Consider the following 18,572-nt stretch of genomic DNA (forward strand, 5'->3'; position numbering starts at 1 on the left):
CAACTGAATTTAGAGTTTTAATCAATTTCAAGGGTCAAGCCACTCAATGGAATTTGTATCTCGTGTGCTCATGCCAAAGGTTTGCGAAGACGCAAGACAATGCATAGCTATTTTGCACTTTCTACCTCATTCGTTCTATGTCCCTCTTTGACTATACACTTGTGTCGTTGACCGGAACAGCATTTGTGCAATCATTCAATTCAATTGTTGTCTACTCATTAATTTTTAAGCTCTTAGCTTCAACCTTTTTTATATGCTTTTAGTTCCAACTATAATGCATAAAACCTGTTCAGTCCATGTACGAAACTTGTATTGTTGTTACATAAGGTTTTCTACACTATAATACAGTTTGCTTTTCCGTTAAGAGTTTTCCAATGGCGGTGCCGCTCCTGTCAAATTTATTGTCATGTCATTTGCACATTTGCGTGCCGTTGCAAGTATAAATGATATGCACCTCAACCTAAAATGGTTTGATAGAAGTACTTACCATGGAAAGAACAAATGTGGCAACTCTACATTAGTTGTAACTTATCCTACATAATCTTACCAAATATAAAAATTAAAATGTACCTCAACCTACAATGCATTTATGAAATCGAACGAAAATACCAACTGTGTTTCCTACCCTACACAATCTTGGATCTCATTTGCACACACAATAATGACTGATGACACTCCGATAATTTCCCAACGAATTTGTACAAAGATATCGAAAACATGTACCGCCCAATTTTCCAGCTTAAAAAACAGATCACACTTTATGTTAAAAAACACTATGAACATTTGATAGTTTCTTGTGTTTAACAACTAGCAGCATAGATAAGAACTACAACAGAATCATTTTAATTAATAAAGGAGAATCAAGAAATGATAATCATTGATTGCTACTTTAAATAGTGTCAGATTTGCAGGAGAAATGTGCTTCAGCTCTTCAACAATAAAAACCTAATACATCAAAAGGCAAGTTGATAATAGATTTTAAGACATAAAACATCAAACTTAAGTCCTTGCACGTATCTGAATTTCCCTGATCATTTATAATCATTCAAAAAACTTTCAATCTAGTTTACTGAAAAATGAACATGTTTGTGCAACACTAAAAGCAAAATCATGATTGTCACCTACCCCTCTCATATAACCAAAATTAGGGCTAAATCATTCTTCTATTATTGCCCAGAAAAATGCTTAACGTGAAGTTTCTCTCCAAACAAACATTCTGCCAGAGAAATAATCCTCAAAATGGTAAATATTTGGTGAAATACAAAAAGTCGCCAAACTTATGGAATAAAAATTCTGAACACCCTGAAAAATATTGGCCTTAAATTCTACACTGGTCTTCAAAAATAAATAGGTGGCCCAATATTTGCATCGTGCAGTCTTCGAAGATGTAAAAATATCTGCCAAGCCCTATTTTATTTTACCAACTTCAATACTTACAGGCTACAGCTATACTGTGCTCCATAGAGTTCCTATGTCCTTGTAGCAATAAAAATTAATTCCCCTTCCTCTTTATGTGTGTCATCTTTTCCTCCGTATTTTGCAATATTATCATCATCAACCTACTTAAACTCTGCACTTTCCTTAAGATCATCTTTCACACTGAGCTTCTGAGCATCCATCATCTTTGACCTCCAAAATAGTTGTGTCTTCAGCTGTTTTATCCACATTATCCTTCACCAATGGTCCATCATCAGAAGCTTCTGATTCTTTGAGACCAGTAATAGCAAATTCCTTAATATCCATTTTGATATCTTTTTTACCATCAAAATTGTCAGTTTCTGCATTTTCCTTGACATTTCTGACTTCCACTTCAAGTTTGTTATCTTCACCATCAGGTACATCAACATTCCCACCAACAATCTCCTTAATGTCTGCATTTTCTCTTTGAACATCACTATCATTTCTGACTTCCACTTCAATTTTGTTATCTTCACCATCAGGTACATCAACGTTCTCACCAACAATCTCCTTGATCTCTGCATTTTCTCTTTGAACATCCTTATCATTTCTGACTTCCACTTCAAGTTTGTTTTCTTCGCCATTAGGTACATCAATGTTCTCACCATCAATCTCCATAATCTCTGCATCGTCTCTTTGAACAGCCTTGTCACTGTTAGCTCTCAAATCCCCATCATCTTTAAGCTCCAAAATGGCTTTGTCTTCAATTGTTTTACCTACACTATCATTGGTAAGCAGTCCAAAATCAGAACCTCCTGATTCCTTGCCATCAACCTTTGCACATTCCTTACCATCACCTTTACTCTCTAAAGAGGATTTAGAAATTTCTGAAATTTTCAGCATTTTAGCATGTTTTCTCCCATTGAAATGTGATTCAAAATCAGCTTGACGGTATAACAATACATCACATATCTTACATTCTTTCTTGCTGAAGTTGCTCACATTTGTTAAAATTTTATGTTTATTGGATGACATGTCCACTTCTTTCATCTGCTGTTGATCTTTAAGCTCCGTATTTGCCTTCATATCAAACTTGTCATTTATAGCACCTGAATCACTGTCATCTTTAGCCTTCCCTGAATGTTTGTATTTAGCTCTTTTCTTCATATCATCCTCAGCCAGTAATCCAGACTCTGTGCTTATCAATTCATTTCCATCAGCGCCTGCACATTTCTTACTGTCATCTTTGACTTTTGAAGAAACTTTAGAACTTTCCATTATTTTTAGCTGCTTCACATGTTTTTTCCCAGCAATGTGTGATTCAAAAGAATCCTGAGTGATGAACACCTTATCACATGTGTTGCATTTAACTGTTTGTTGGTTTGTATTTGATGATCTTTTGCGTTTCTTTTGAGGTGCATCCCCTTCCTTTACTTGCTTTTCATTTTCCTCCACATTTCCAATTATTTCTCCCTCTTTCAACTTGTTTAACAATTGCCGGTGCTTCTTCCCCAACATGTGATGCTTGAGAACTATTTCTTTTTGGCAGTCAATCTGGCAGAGAGAACACCATCCTGAGCTTTCACGCAATTGTGAATTAGGAGACTTTGAATTATCTTGTTTCAACTTCTTACTAGATTCAGGCTGCAATATCTGCGTTGACCTCTTTCCAGACTTGAGCTGTAATACCTGTAACATATACAAAAATAATTGACTATGGATTACTTCACACAGGAGTGGGCAAGTTTTGTGTCCAGGAAAATAGGGAGGGCTATTCATTTGGATTTGGAAATGCTAATAAATGGTCAAAAGGAAAAAATAAATTTAAAAAAATTAGAACTTCCAGATGTGAAGAAATCAGTACTAAACATTTTATATTAAGTTCCCATGTAAAATTTGTACCTCTAGCTGTTTTGAATGAAAGGAATTTAGTCTAAGACTGATAACCAATGAAAGACATTTTAATTGTTTTACTTTTCCTACTTTGTAATGCTTTGTATTTTTCTTTTTCCTATCCATACTTTGTTCATTTAACAACAGGTGGCTGAAGAAACATGCACACTTTCCTTGAAAAAGGGGAGCTGAGTGTTTGTACGTCTATTTCCGAAATTACCCATAACTGGATCATTTTGGTATCTGAGCACCTCTTATATCCTTAGAATTGGTTGCAAATCAGTGCATAACACAAATTAGGAGTAGATTTATAGCTTGTGGAGAGCCATTTGAATAAAGGTCACCATAGTTGATAAGATTTCCAAGAATGGAACCAAGGTGATCAGATCATATCAAGAATGAAGCCAAGCTTGCCAGCCTGGAAGCTGAAACAGAATTCCAACAACAAATATCCACCTAGTGTATTGGCCATATGATAAAGCAAAGATATTGACACATGGAACGACCAAAATCCTCAATATTCCCCCAAAAGGGGAAAGCTCAATGTTCCTCCAAGAATAAAGACCCCACTAGTTCCTTGATCGAAAAAAGACAGAAGGCACACTCATTGCTTGTCCCTATTGCTCAAATAGAAGCTGAATTTAAGCTGAAGTTATACAATGGTTAAAACTCAAGACAAAAGAGGGATTATTTTTCCCAGATCTCAAATGATATGTCAAAAATCTATTTATCTAAACTGAAGATGACAGTACATTCACTACTCTGGTGTGAGAATGTTAACCAAAATCTCCCTTATCAAAAGAAAACAGCAATTACAGATTGGGAGCATTTTGAGAACTTGTTGAAGCAGCAATTCATTGGGTGTGGGAGCAACATGTCATTTCAAAAGATTTCCAGCGACTTACATGTAGGATGTACCAATACTCCAATTACACAACGAAAATTTGAAAACAAGCTAACCTAGTAGATATTTACCAGGAGTCGATTATATGTAGAGAGAATCAAAACTACATGAACTGAAATCAATTGATGAGGATTCCAGGAAATCTCTCATCATTGAATTTTGAAACTTTGAAGTGCAAGTTCCAAAAGCAAAAGCAAGCCACCAAAAGATCAATAAATGAGCAAACCACGAATGAGAAAGGTAAAAATTTGGTAGCACGATAAGAAAGATAAAAATACTCACAAGAAACAATAAGAGCATTGCTAGGAAAAAGAGTATAATGAGGGAAATAGTTGGAGCTGCTTCAGGAATCAATCAACAAATGTAGCTGATGAAGATTGGAGGCATGTACAAGGTTGCAACCACAAGAAAAGAAAATGAAGCTGAATGATGGGTTGTTCCAGGTTGATATTCAAACCAAAAGAGAAATGTTGATGGTGTCTGCTCCTTGCAACTAAAAAGTTTTCCCTCAGAAGCACTGATGCAAGCCTCGGGATAGCCAGATATAGTTTTCAGTCCATTCTCATAGGAGTGGCTGCAATAGGATGTTGAGATTCATGTCAAGTGGCAACAAAAAGCTTAAAATTTTCTATTTCCTCACAGTTTGTTGATTAAAAAGTGCAATTTGTTGCAGTTAGAAGTGCATGAAGTGGTTTCTAGTGAATGATGGATTGTTCCAGGTTGATATTCAAACCAAAAGAGAAATGTTGATGGTGTCTGCTCCTTGCAACTAAAAAAATTTTCTTCAGAAGCACTGATGCAAGCCTCAGGATAGCCAAATATAGTTTTCGGATCCATTCTCATAGGAGTGGCTGCAATAGGATGTTGAGATTCATGTCAAGTGGCAACAAAAAGCTTAAAATTTTCTATTTCCTCACAGTTTGTTGATTAAAAAGTGCAAATTGTTGCAGTTAGAAGTGCATGAAGTGGTTTTTAGTAGTGCTCTCTTGCTGGGATATGCCATATTCATAAGAGGCCCAATATGAACTAGGCGAGCAAAGATTGGAGATTTCTTACTCGATGAATGTCAAGGTAAGGATAAAATTTCATAGGCATCTGCAAGTCATGCCAATTATGCATTAGTCCTAGCAATTTTATAAAATTTTCGTCTTGAGATAAAAAAACGATAAGGCAGTTGAAGCTGAATATTCAGAGTAAGGATTATCTGCTAAGAAAAATAAAATGGATAAATTTCTAATATAGAATGAGAAAGTCTTTCTTGAGCAACATGGTTACCACCCAAGATACAAGTTGAGCATGTAATGCACTCGTTTCTCGATGGATCTTGGCCATGATCAAACATTCGTACATGAAAGTGATGAGATCAAAGGTGGAAGAACTGATTTTTTTGTACTGGAAAGGTCTGATCCCATGTTTTCCTCAAATCTTGGAAAACCAACAAATGTGAAAACAACAATGAATAAACAGAAAACGAGAACTGTTGCTTGTTATCAAATGTTCATGTATAAACGAGAGGAATTGCGACTAATATTTATTGTGCATTAAAAATATTATATTTGATTTTATTTTCTTTAATGCTTCAGAAGTTGGGATGATAGAGGTCAAAAGTTGCATTAAAGTAATTTCCTTTATAAAAAGTTGATCCAACAGGATATCCCATAGGACCACGATATTAATGTCCACAAGCGTCTGATAATGGCAATCGGATTGCATTGGGGTGAACAGCTGTAAAAGTAGCAAACGGAAATGAGAAGGGCTACATAGCTGAATTATATATACTGCAAAGCATGCCCAAATTTAGTGCTAAAGTGTTTAGAAAAAATTCCCAAGGCCAGAAAAATGAATATGAATCCATTTTCACAAACTGGGCAAGATAAGCTCCATTAATGCTGTTATTGCAAATGTATAGTATGCTCTTGCAAAAACCAGAATTTAATAAAAATGCTTCACAAAATGAAGCACAAACTAAAACACCTAATCTACCCCACTTAAAACTTGATACCACAACATCAATCATCTGCCCTGACAATAATCCAAGGTAAGTCCAATGAGGTGAGATATAATGGTGAACATGGTTCAATCCTATCTATTCCTACCTTCCCGAACAATCTCCAAAAGTATGCATGCCATTGCTCCAACACACACAAGCTAGGGTTACACCAAAACACATGAAGACATTACCCCAGCACCACGAAGGCTAAAAGTCCAAAGATTTCTCTCACCTATCCATACTGGGCAAGAGGTTTCGCTTCAATCCATTGTGATCTAAGCTACCCTAAAGTGCATTCAATAAAAAATAATCACACCCAAGATTTACCAAGAAAACGGAACCATATTTTTCTCATTAAATCCAACCATGAAAAATTTAATAAACAAGTTCATACCCTAGGGCATTAAGGAGGGAATTGCAAAAAACCTGATTATGTGTTTCCATGAAGGCTATGCCCTGCTGCGAAATCTGTTGGGGATATTGTTGAGTCAGATGAAGACCCCTTCTGATAAGGTCTCTTTCAAAGTTTAATAGCTCCTCCAAATTTAGCTCGTTCCGCTGACAAGAAGAACAACCTCCTTTGCTATCACTGCTCGGCTCCCGCTGCCGTGAAATGGGAACATGATTGGAAGCAGGAACAGCCGAAATACAATTGGAATTCACGCCGGGTCTTTGTATCCCGCCAGTTTCCATTGTTGAAGACAATACAGGATAATGGTGTAAGGAGATAGTAGTAACACCATTAATGGAATCTACCGTGAATATACCCCGGCTTGGATATAAAGGAACACTTACTTCTGAATGTCTGTGATCCATCTTGAAGGAGAAACTAACAACAATAACAGGTGAACGGATTGATGGTCTGTCCTGTTTTCAAGATTTACACAATTATTTACAATTATATTTCTTAACTGTGAGTGGATCACTATATCCTACTCCGATTGTTCAAGAATAACAGCTAAAAATCTCCTGAAATGCTCATCTCGGCTGTTTTGCTATAGTTATTAAAACAAGTTTCGATGAAGAACTTGTTAATTTGTATGGCTGTTCTGAACCTCTTAGAGCACTTTTTAGTAGCCTGTCTCGAGCGGTAGGGTTTTGGGGTCCATCTTTGCGGAGTGGGAGTAGGGTTTTTGGTTCCGCCTTAATGAAGCGGGGGGGTGTGTGAGATTAGGGGAATTTGTAAGAGGATAAATTATAAATTTCCTTAAGAAAATTGGAGTTTTCTTTGTTTAATGTTTTAGATTTGAAGATGTAAGTTTTGAAAAAAATTCAAGTTTTGCAGATTTTTTTTGATGGATGATGTGAGTAGAAATTAAGTGTAAATACTTAGTATTAATTTAATTAATAGTTTGAATTAAAACATTTAGTGTTGTTTATTGTCATGAAATTATCATATTATTTGATTACTAATAGTTCTTAAATATTTTAAAGAAGATTTATAGTTTTTGCTACAAGCATCCGTTGCAAGCATTTCACTTTTTTGCTTTTCAATTAGTGTCATTTTTTTTGTGTTTTTATGCTTGAGCAAATGTTTACATATTTAAATAGAATTAATAATGAATATGAAATTATTTATGTTTAATATCATTGATTCACATCGTTGAAATTTTCTCCTGTTAAATGAAATCAATAGAAAAATACATTGCCCCAAAAATTGTATACATTGGATTAATTTCAAAACTGTAGACATATATCTTTTTGATGGTAAGTATTGTAAGCGTCTAAAAATGGTCAACGCTTGTGGTGTCACATTTTAACATGTATGTGTTACCTTATTTTAGTTTCTTGTATTTTACTAACACTTCCTCTATGTTGCACATTGGTCTTTATCATTTGTCAACACCGCATCATTCTTCTACTTTTTCTTCCTATTTAATCCTATTTAGTCGTTTCAATTTGGGTCTTATCGATGTCAATCTCAATTCTCATTTCATGATCATGGTTAGCTATCAATTTCATATAATCGTCATTTTTAAACCTAATCAATTCTAATCAATTCTCAATGTCATGTCACCAACCATTATCAATCAATTTTCCATCAATCATTTATCTTCGTCAATTGTCCTTGTCATTTCAATCATTAAGATCAATCTTGAGCATTGATTTCAATAATTTTTAGTTAATTTGTCAATCATTATATCAATCAATCAATTCAATCATTCAATCCTTATCCTGATCATGTTAAATATTTCACGACATCATCTTGATTTATGTCTCTCTCTTAGGGTTTAATAATTCTTTAATTATTAATCCAGTACTAATATTTCTCTTAGGATAAATGAATTTATTCGTTTACCCTATGTCTTGTGTCACAATTAAATACTTCATTTAATTGGCTAATTAGTCTTTTATGATTTAATTAATAAATGAGAATTTATTAATTAATGTCATCTAATTCCTATTTCCTAATTCTTAATTTCCACTTCATTTTCTAATTTGCTAAATTCAATTTCCACCTAATCAAGTCCTCTTCTAGTTACTCCTATTTTTGTGCTTCCTTTGTCATAAGTTGGAAGCATGATTCTCTCAATTGTTATAATTGTTAAAATAGCAACATGTCATAACTCTTGACATAGCAACTTGTCCTCGCACCTTGCATGGGAAATTTGTCATAGTCATGACATAGACGGTGTCATAAGCCTTCTCTTTTCGAATCAATTTGCCATTTTCGAATCAAATCGCTTTTCTCATCCTCTTTCATACTAATTTCATGATTTCTCCTATTTCTCTATAAATTGGATGCCTTTTCTCAATCATTTTAAAAAAAAAAATCACATTTTCAAGTATCCTCATGCTGTGAAAATCAATCTTGCTTCATGCTTTTGTACTTGTAGGTAAGATCCACACAAGCCCAATTTGGAGGAGAAAGAAAGCCAATGAAGAGACATGGAGGAGATGCTTTGATGTCTTATGGTTTGCATTTATTTTTTAGCATCTTGTCTTCACACCTTTATTGTGTGTATTAGGAGTTATTTTCATAAGCTTTTAGGTTTGTGATTGCCTAGTCGTGTGTTATGAACCTTATGCCTGAATTCATAGTTACATTTTTTGTTGAACCCGATGTGAAAATGTAAATCTAACAATTTTGTGAGTCTAATATTTGCATGTAGGTGTTATGTGTGGATTTGTTTTTGCATACAGGTGGGTGGGTGCAAGAAGTTGGGTCCCTATTCGTGGAAGTCTGCAAGCAAAAAAGTTTGCCACTAGAAACAAGTGCCCGTTTTTTAAGAAACGGACACCCGTTTAGCTTCGGGGCCCCAACCCATAAAAATAAAATGGGTGCCTGTTTAGGATCGAACCACTGTAGAGAAACGGGTGCACAATTTTTAGAAACGGGCACACGTTTCTAAAATCAGGCACCCGTTTCTAAAAATGTGTGCCTGTTTCTAAAAATGGGCACATGTTTCTTAAAATGCTACAAATTTCAAAATGGTTGCCCGTTTTTTGAATTTTAAATAACGTGCACCCATTTCATAAAAGATGGAGCGGGAAACACACCTATGCCTCAGTTTTGGCTTCGGGTTAGGCTTGGTGGGACCAAGCCTATGCTTGGACCTCCAAAAAAATGGCTAAGGCATTGGAATACCAAATTTCTTCCTTCCGTAATTTTTTGAAGGTTTTCCTAATCGTATTTTTTGATGAAACGAAAACTCATTAGAGTTCTCACTATCCTAATTTAAAAAATATAAATTTCATAGTGATATGATTATTTTTACTATTTTTGCATTATTTATTAATCAAAAGTGGTACCTAAATGTAAAATAGTAAGGTTCAGTAAAACTTTAATAACTTTTTTGTTTTTAGGTTTTTTGGAAAATAAATTATATGACATCAATCTACATACAATTATTTTAAAGATTAAATATATATATATATATATATGAAATTTTCATCAAATTATGGCAGTCGTACACCAGATGTTTTGAAAATGTACTTTATAGTCAATTAAAAATTAATAAGAAAATATATATTCAATAAAAAAATAAGAAAAAATACTACTATCAATACTTAGTGCCTTAGGTATCTTTTCCCAGAAGGATTTGCAAAAATTCATTTATTTATGTCAAAATATGGTGGGCGTACACATATGTGGTATGGTCCTGAAATAGGCATTTTGAAAAAGTGTTTTTTAAACATGCCTACTAAAAAGAAATTTCTACCATGTGGGTATTGAAATAAATTACATATTTGAAAGTTAGACTCTGAGCACTACATTTTCTATTACTAAAATTTTTTCAGATTCAATCTCTAAGTACCTCAAATTTTGATATCAATCGACAAAAAAATTGAAAAATAGGGAAAACACTTCCACTTTTTGCCCAAAAGTGGGACTCAACTTCTTGCAGCCACCCAGGTTTTTGGTTCTAATATGTTGTTGCATGCAGGTTTCAAGTGTTGATTTGTTGTTGCATGTGTGTTTTTTGCACTAATCCATTATTGCATGCAGGTTTTGTGAACTAATTTGTTGTTGCATGCATGTCTTATGAGAGGATATATTATTGTATGTGGGTTTTATGGAGTGTAAACAATGATTCATGCAGGATTTCTTAACATGCAATGAACAACAAATCTTCACATAGTTTAATTAGAGGGATTTAATGAACAACAATTTTTCACATAGCCTAATTAGGAGGTTTTAATGAACAACAACTCTTCACATGGCCTAATTAGGAGGTCTGAATGAATCCTACAATTCCCACATAGTTTTAATTAGGATTTGGATCAAAGAACAACAACAAATTTCACATTTCAAACATGCAAAGGGTTTAAAATGAATAACAAATTGCATTTAATCATGGTTTATATTGATCAAATCCTTTTCAAATTAATGTGGGATTAACCTCATCTAGTCTTAATTAGGATGAAAATGGACCAATAAACTCATTTCATTTTTTAAAGGTTAAAGAATCACTGTTTGTCATGTCCTCTTTTATTTTTCTTGTGTGTTTTTATCCTTAGAAGTGGGCTTGCCTCCCGATTTGCCTAGCACTTCACATAGGCATTGGTGAGAGGGAATGACCCAAAGTGGTGACAGGCTAAGGCCAAGCTCTTCCAAACCACTATAAATATATGTGGTTGCAACAAAAGTTGTAGACAACGGGTGTTGGAATGGTGTAGCGACGATTAAACTCGTCGGATCTACGTCCACCTAAATGGACACCCTAACTAGAACCCTTTGTTTGTAGAGACCAAAAACCTTCTAATTGTTGGCTCAGGCATTTTGATACGCACATGCCAAAGACACCTCTCATGTACTCCTCAGTTAGAGATAGCAAGTTCTTGGGAAGTGATGCCCCTTGAACTCGAAGCTTGGTATTCCCGAGAAGTGAGTGCAATGTAAGGGGGACTCAGTGCTACCAAGCATCTAGCTATTTGACTGAGTGTTGTATTTTATGGTTAGAGGATTCAATAGATATTGCCTCGGCCAGTCATAGGATTTGTTGTTGAAGGTGCATGATTGTCTTGGGTCAAAGTCAAACAAACATCTTGTCTTCTATGCTTGTAAAAGGTTGAATTAAAAACATTTCTCACAAGTGGTCACAAACAACCTTGGTTATCAAAGTTGAAACAAGTTTTCAAAAAGTCCAAACAAGATCAAAACAAAGTCCAAACAAAGGTCCAAATTTTGTCCAAGTATTCATCCAACATTTGAACATGGCTTGTCAAAACATAGGAAATCTTTGTTTCAAAATTCATGTCACTTAGGTTAGGTTTTGCATAGTTCAAACCCTAGGTTTTAGGTCACATAGACATTACCTTTCATTTTAGCATCCTCATTTTGCAGTTAGGTTTAAAATCATTTCCCTAAGTCTTCATTTCATTGTCATACCCAAGCTAGGTTTTCACTTAGGTGACATTTTTGCATTATCATTGTCATACTAAAATTAGGTCCTGGACTAGGTTGCATTTTGCATTTCCAAAGTCATTGGTCCTCATATATCCATATCACATTGGCTTTATCATTGCATGGTCCAAACCCTAGTCTTGTCTTAGCTTGGTCTTGTCATATCATTTCATATATCCAAGTCATAACACATCTTGACATCATTTCCATATCATATTTTGGGTTCATATCCCTAGGTCTTTGTCATTATCATTCTCCCTTTGCATAATAGTCTCAAATTTTGGCTTTGCCAAACTTGAAAATGTAAAATTATAGATTAAACCCTAAGTCATTGTTAGAGAGTCTTGACCTTTTCCAACATTTGTCCTTTTGTCATCAACCTCATTTTGTCAAACCTAGCTTAATATCCAAGCGTATAGGTGAGACATTGTCATTTTGTCCTTTGTCCTTTTAAGGTCTTGACTTTATTTCAATTTCCTAAGGGTCGCATCTTTAGGGTTGCATTTTAAAGTTTGTCCAAATCTTCAAAATAAAATAAAAACCATAGGTTGCATTTTTGCCCTAGATTGTATTATCATCTAGGTTGCACTTAGTTGAATATCATTATCATTCCAAAAATCCAAAGAGTCCAAAAATATAAGTTGCATTGTTATCCTCTTAAGTAACATTTATCAATTCCATTAGTCGCATTGCACTGTGACATGTTTGTTGAAATGAGGTCCCAACCTTATTATGAAGCCATGTTGTCACAATTGAACAATCAATCATTTCAATCCAATTTCTACATGTCTCAAAACTTGGATAAAACTTATCATGATGATTTAAGTGTCCAAATACGAAAACTGGAGGAAAAACTAGCTCAAGAAAGAGAGATTGTAGAGCAAAAAGCAAAAAATAGTTACAAGATTAGATCACAAATGATGAAAACACTTCAAAAATTTCAAAGTTCAAATAAAAACCTTGAGCCAGTTGATGTGAATGATCTCATTAAAAATCAGACATAACTGCTCTCCTCTCACAAATAGAGATGATGAAATAATTTCAAGAAAAGATCACAAACTCTAACCATGATCCAAATCAAGTCTCGTTTGATCAAGTTCCAAATCAAATCTCATTCAACCAGATATGTCAAGCCTTTTTTGATCAAACTCCATTCAATCAAATTTTGAATCAACAACCAATGATCCAACAACATCCAATTATCCAACAACAACCAATGGTCCAACATTTACAACCAATTTTTCAATTTCAACAAAATGTTCAACCAATGATTCAACCAACACAACTAATGGTCTGGCATACACAACCAATACATCAAATGGTGCAATTTCAACAATATGCTCAACCAAACACACAATGTCAACAATTGGTTCAACCAACTATGGAGTACCAACAAAAAAGTCAACCAACAAATCACTATCAACAAATACAACCAGAAATTCAAAAACCAAAGTTGCCACTCACATCAGGCCAAGTTTCAAACATGTCAGACCAATTAAACACAATTCAAAATCAAAACATCACAATAAACCAAAGCCAAATCACCTTCAAACAAGTCCAAAATCAAAAGACAACTATGTCAAAACCTCATAAGGATTCAAATGCATTTCCAAAGAAAGGTGGCTCTATTACACAACTCTTAAAGAGAGCCCTTAGTGATTTTTTTGAGAAAGATCAAAATTGTGCACCTATGTCTAGCAATGTCTCATCCCCCTGTATCCAAGTTGACTTTCCAGTGGCATGTATTCCTACACCTCTTGAAAATCTGCAAGAACCTTCCATATCATCCTCACTAAATGATACACCCAAGGATGAAATTCCCCAAGGCATATCCACAATTGATTGCCAAGATAATCTAATTCATGATGCAAGTCCCTATCATATTTCAGAAATGCTAGACTCAATGCTAGTGTGTGCTTCATTTCCCATTAAACCTATTGCATAGTATCCCATTCAAAGTCCATCTCCCTCTTGTCAAATGATTGATTCCTTGTCATAATCCCCCACACACATCCAAAGTCCAACCCCACGTCAAGAGGATCATTTAGAGCACAAAGAAATGAGTCCTAAAACAAATCAAGATCAAGATCCTGAAACTTTATCATCCAATCCAATTGTTGACTAGGATCTCATCCCCCTAGACACCCATATTGATCCCCCTATCATTTTCCATCCTAGCCAAAATCCTATTGACATTCCACTCCTTACACAAGGTCAAATTATCCCTTCCATCATTTTCCGATGATCCCATTGAAAGCCAGGAGTAGAGCACATTAAAGAGGAATCCAATTATCCCTCTTGTCAAGATCAAAGTATCCTTTTAGCTTCATGGTCATCACTAGATGTTTTCATCCCTCCATCTCCATGTCCTAATCCTCCACATACACCCCACGATCTCATTTTATTTGATGATCCCATTATTCCTCCCACTCCATCTCATGAAGAGCCTGTCATTGATCCATGTCCACCACATGATCCTAGTCTCCCTCGTGATCTTGATCTCCCTCATGATCTTGATCCCCCTCATGATTCTAGCATATCTATGCAAGATGTCCATGAACCTCCTACATGCACAAATGGTTCATCCACTTTGGTCCTGTTTGATCCCATCATTTCTTTCATATCGCATCCACCTCATAATGGACTCGTGTCTTCTTCCCAAAGCAAAGAGTATCCTATGAGCCAAAATATCCATAAAGGCAAAGGGGTAGACCTTCACAAGAAATAACCCCTCAATATCAAAGAAAATATTAATGGTCATGGCATCAGTACTAAAGCTCACTCTCAAGGCATTGGTGTCCCTCCATCAAAATCCAAACATATGCCTTCTCCTTCATCCCTTCTGTCTATCTTAGGTCCCTATATCCCTTCGCCCCCTATGCAAAATCAAAAAAGGAAAACATCTTGGAGAACCTTCCATCCATCCAAACAACCTCCATTTCATTCCTATCCACATACACAATCCTTTCCCCCTACAAGTAATTTGGATTCCAAACATAAAAGTCATAAGTCCAACAATCCACATGTATTCAAGGATCAACATGTCCAATCTAATCAACATGTCAAAGCAAAGAAAAATATGATCCAAAAAGTAAAAGAAAAATTCAAAAGGCCACAAAGGCCCACTAAGAAAAAGAAAGAAAATTCCAAATCTATATGGGTTCCTAAATCCCTTGTGCAAGCAATGTGTTCCAAGGAACCACAAAAGTATGAAAAATCCAAAACAATGTGAGTTCCCAAGCAGCTCCTAGAAGCAGAAAAAGTAGCACCAAAATTGGCATCCAAAATTGCTATTCCTCCATCCAAACCTTTAAAACCTATTACTCCATCACCTCCTTCATCTATTTTGGGTCCTCATGTCTCAAAATTTGTAGCCTTTCCTCCATCCCAATCTCATAATTTGAGATCCATTTTTCCTCCATCAGTCAACCACCCCTCAAGGTGTGTGCCAATGTTGATCTTGCCAACATTTCCATCCCCTCAATACCAATTCTTCCAATACCTTGTCCATTACCTAGCACCTCTTTTCCATCCATTCATCCATCCTATCCAATCCTTGGCCTAAATCCTTAGTCCCATCTCATTTTCATGTCATCATCATGCCAATGCCTTTGAGCATACCTTTCATAACCATGGTCCATTATAGCACAAATTTCAATGCTACTATCCAAATAACAAGATGCTTGAGTCCTTCCATCCCCTATCATATGTCCATTTTCTTCCCAAAAGTCAAAATGAAAAATGAAAAAAAATAAAATAAAATTCAAAACTTAAAAAAACTAAAAACTAAATTCAAAAGAAAAAGAAAAATCATTCGTCCTCTGGTGAAAACCTGGCAAACAAACACCTTGGGCAAGTACCATTATGAAAACTTGGCAAACAAGCGTCATGTGTAATATATAAACATCTTGCATATGATACTTGGGGATAGGTTTCATTTATCCTATCATACCATTCATTATCTTATTGCTCTTCATTATCTTATCATCATATCATTTGTCATATCCTAGCGTATCCCTGTCATAGCTTCCATTATCCTATTTTGTCCACATTCCCTTTTCCACCTTTGATCTTGACAAGGTTGAGGATTGTCATGAGCATCATGCATCCTATTCACACCTTTCAGTCTATCATAGTTGTCGGTATTTATCCATTGGCTTATTACAACCCTTCATCCATATTCCTTGGCTTATTGCAACTTTTTATCATTATCCCTTAGCCTATCACATCCTTATCATATTCATATCCTTTATCCATTTTTTATCCTGTCCATATCGTGTCATCATCCATACACTCTTTATGTCCCTTGATCTTGATCTGACATAAGGACGTGAAATGCAAACATGGTTTCAAAAGCCTCTTGACATGTCCCTCAGTCTATGCCATTGCTTTACATTGTCATATCCAATCCCTTATCCCATCACATAGTAGCCCTTGGGAAGTGAATTTGTTCCACCTTTTCCATAATAATTGGCCTTTGTCTTTCTTCTATCCACCAACATTTCAGAAATCATGTTTATCCATTTGTCATATTCCTTGCCTTGCTAGACACTGTGGGCAAAATCATAAAAAATCCCTAAAAATCAAATAAAGTCCTGAAAAATTCCCTACAAATCAAATAAAGTCTTGAAAAATATCCATAAAAAATCAAATAAAGTCTTGAAATTTTTTTTTTAAAAATAGAACAATGTCCTCAAAAAATCCAAAAAAATTGTAAAATGTCCTCAAAAAATCACAAAAAAATTGTAAAATGTCCTAAAAAAAGCACAAAAAAATCAAAAAATTTAAAAAACCCTAAAAATTGGAAAATATCTAAAAATCCAAAAACAATCACTTGCATTTCATTTTGCCAATAAGTTGTCCCTTTTGTACATAACCAATTGTTTTCATTTCATTTCGTCAATAAATTGTCCCTTTTGTACATAAACAATTGCTTTTGTTTCATTTTACTAATAAATTGTTTGTTTTGTACATAACCAATCACTTTTGTTTTATTTTGCCAATACACTGTCCCTTTTGTACATAGAAAGACTTTTTAGCGGATATCAATCAGAAACACAAACACTGTGCTTAACAAAATCACGTATCAACAGATGAATTGTTCAAACAAGCAAGCATTCAAACTGACCAAAGTTGTCGTATCAATCAACAAAATCAACATTATCCATCCCTTTGTCAGCATTATCATGGGTCTTATACAGGGCACTACATTCCTTGAATCCAGACAACATGATCGTCTAGATATCAACATTTTCAATTTTTGACAATGAAGATCATAATGTTTGTTTGACTTGTTTGAATTGGTGAGTTATATTTTATTGATTTCTCTTTGATCATGTTCTTATGTTTCTCGATGATGTCACTGAGTGATTTAGAGTGGTCGAGATGATTCATGATCACTTTTTTGGTTTTTGTTTTCTATTTGCAGAATGTTTCGTAGCATTCTAGGGCCTACATGTCTTGGGTGTTTGTGATAAGTACATTCACTTTGTGAACGCCGCACATACATCGACCCTTGACACACATTATGTCTTAGGGTGTTTTGACTCATTCTTTGTCTGCAACATGCCTGCTTTACATAAAGGGATTGCATTATCGCCCTGGCCTTCATTGCCATGGTGTGCCACATCCGTTTTGCCATATCAAATAAAGGTTTTCACCTACTTTTTGTGCATTTGTGCAAGCAAGATTTTCTTCACCACTAATTCTTCTCCGTCTAATTTCCTCTTACTAGCATTTCTTATGTTAGTCCTTGAAGTCATCTTGGTCTAGTCCTGGCATTATTTTTTATCAATTGGCCTCTTTGCTGGATTTTTCTAGCCAATTCCTCGAGGAGGCATCCATATGTGTTGTCATTGTTTGGGGCATGTGTCTTCTTTGATCTTTGAATCAATGCTCATAATCGCATTTTCTCAAAGAGGGGCAAAATATAAGTGTCTAAAAATGGTCAATGCTTGTGGTGTCACGTTTTAACATGTTTGTGTTACCTTATTTTAGTTTCTTGTATTTTACTAACACTTCCTCTATGTTGCACATTGGTCTTTATCATTTGTCAACATGGCATCATTCTTCTACTTTCTCTTCCTATTTAATCCTATTTAGTCGTTTCAATTTGGGTCTTTTCGATGTTAATCTCAATTCTCATTTCATGATCATGGTTACCTATCAATTTCATATAATCATCATTTTTAATCCTAATCAATTCTAATCAATTCTCAATGTCATGTCACCAACCATTATCAATCAATTTTCCATCAATCATTTATCTTCGTCAATTGTCCTTGTCATTTCAATCATTAAGATCAATCTTGAGCATTGATTTCAATAAATTTTAGTTAATTTGTCAATCATTATATCAATCAATCAATTCAATCATTAAATCCTTATCCCGATCATGTTAAATATTTCATGACATCATCTTGATTTATGTCTCTCTCCTAGGGTTTAATAATTCTTTAATTATTAATCCTTTACTAATATTTCTCTTAGGATAAATGAATTTATTCATTTACCCTATGTCTTGTGTCACAATTAAATAC

The 18,572-nt window shown here is 34.8% G+C and overlaps 1 protein-coding gene across 1 annotated transcript; it reads right to left on the bottom strand.

Annotated features, from left to right (window-relative positions):
• Positions 1–1,135: 1,135 nt before the first annotated feature.
• On the bottom strand, positions 1,136–7,343 carry LOC131062317 (uncharacterized). Its single transcript, XM_057995956.2, has 2 exons — positions 6,612–7,343; positions 1,136–3,087 (listed from the first exon to the last, which is right to left on the bottom strand). The coding sequence occupies exons 1-2, from the start codon at positions 6,999–7,001 to the stop codon at positions 1,588–1,590; spliced, it is 1,890 nt and encodes a 629-aa protein (XP_057851939.2). The 5' UTR covers positions 7,002–7,343; the 3' UTR covers positions 1,136–1,587.
• Between the last annotated feature and the right edge of the window lie 11,229 nt (positions 7,344–18,572).

Source organism: Cryptomeria japonica, chromosome 7 (assembly GCF_030272615.1).
Source record: "Cryptomeria japonica chromosome 7, Sugi_1.0, whole genome shotgun sequence".
Lineage (NCBI taxonomy): Eukaryota > Viridiplantae > Streptophyta > Pinopsida > Cupressales > Cupressaceae > Cryptomeria > Cryptomeria japonica.

Bases quoted from the DNA above. Each gene is read 5' to 3' on its own strand.
- LOC131062317 (XM_057995956.2), bottom strand. From the start codon at position 7,001: ATGGATCACAGACATTCAGAAGTAAGTGTTCCTTTATATCCAAGCCGG. The intron at 3,088-6,611 runs GTTTTTTGCAAT...TATATGTTACAG, and splicing joins TCATGGAAACACATAATCAG to GTATTACAGCTCAAGTCTGG.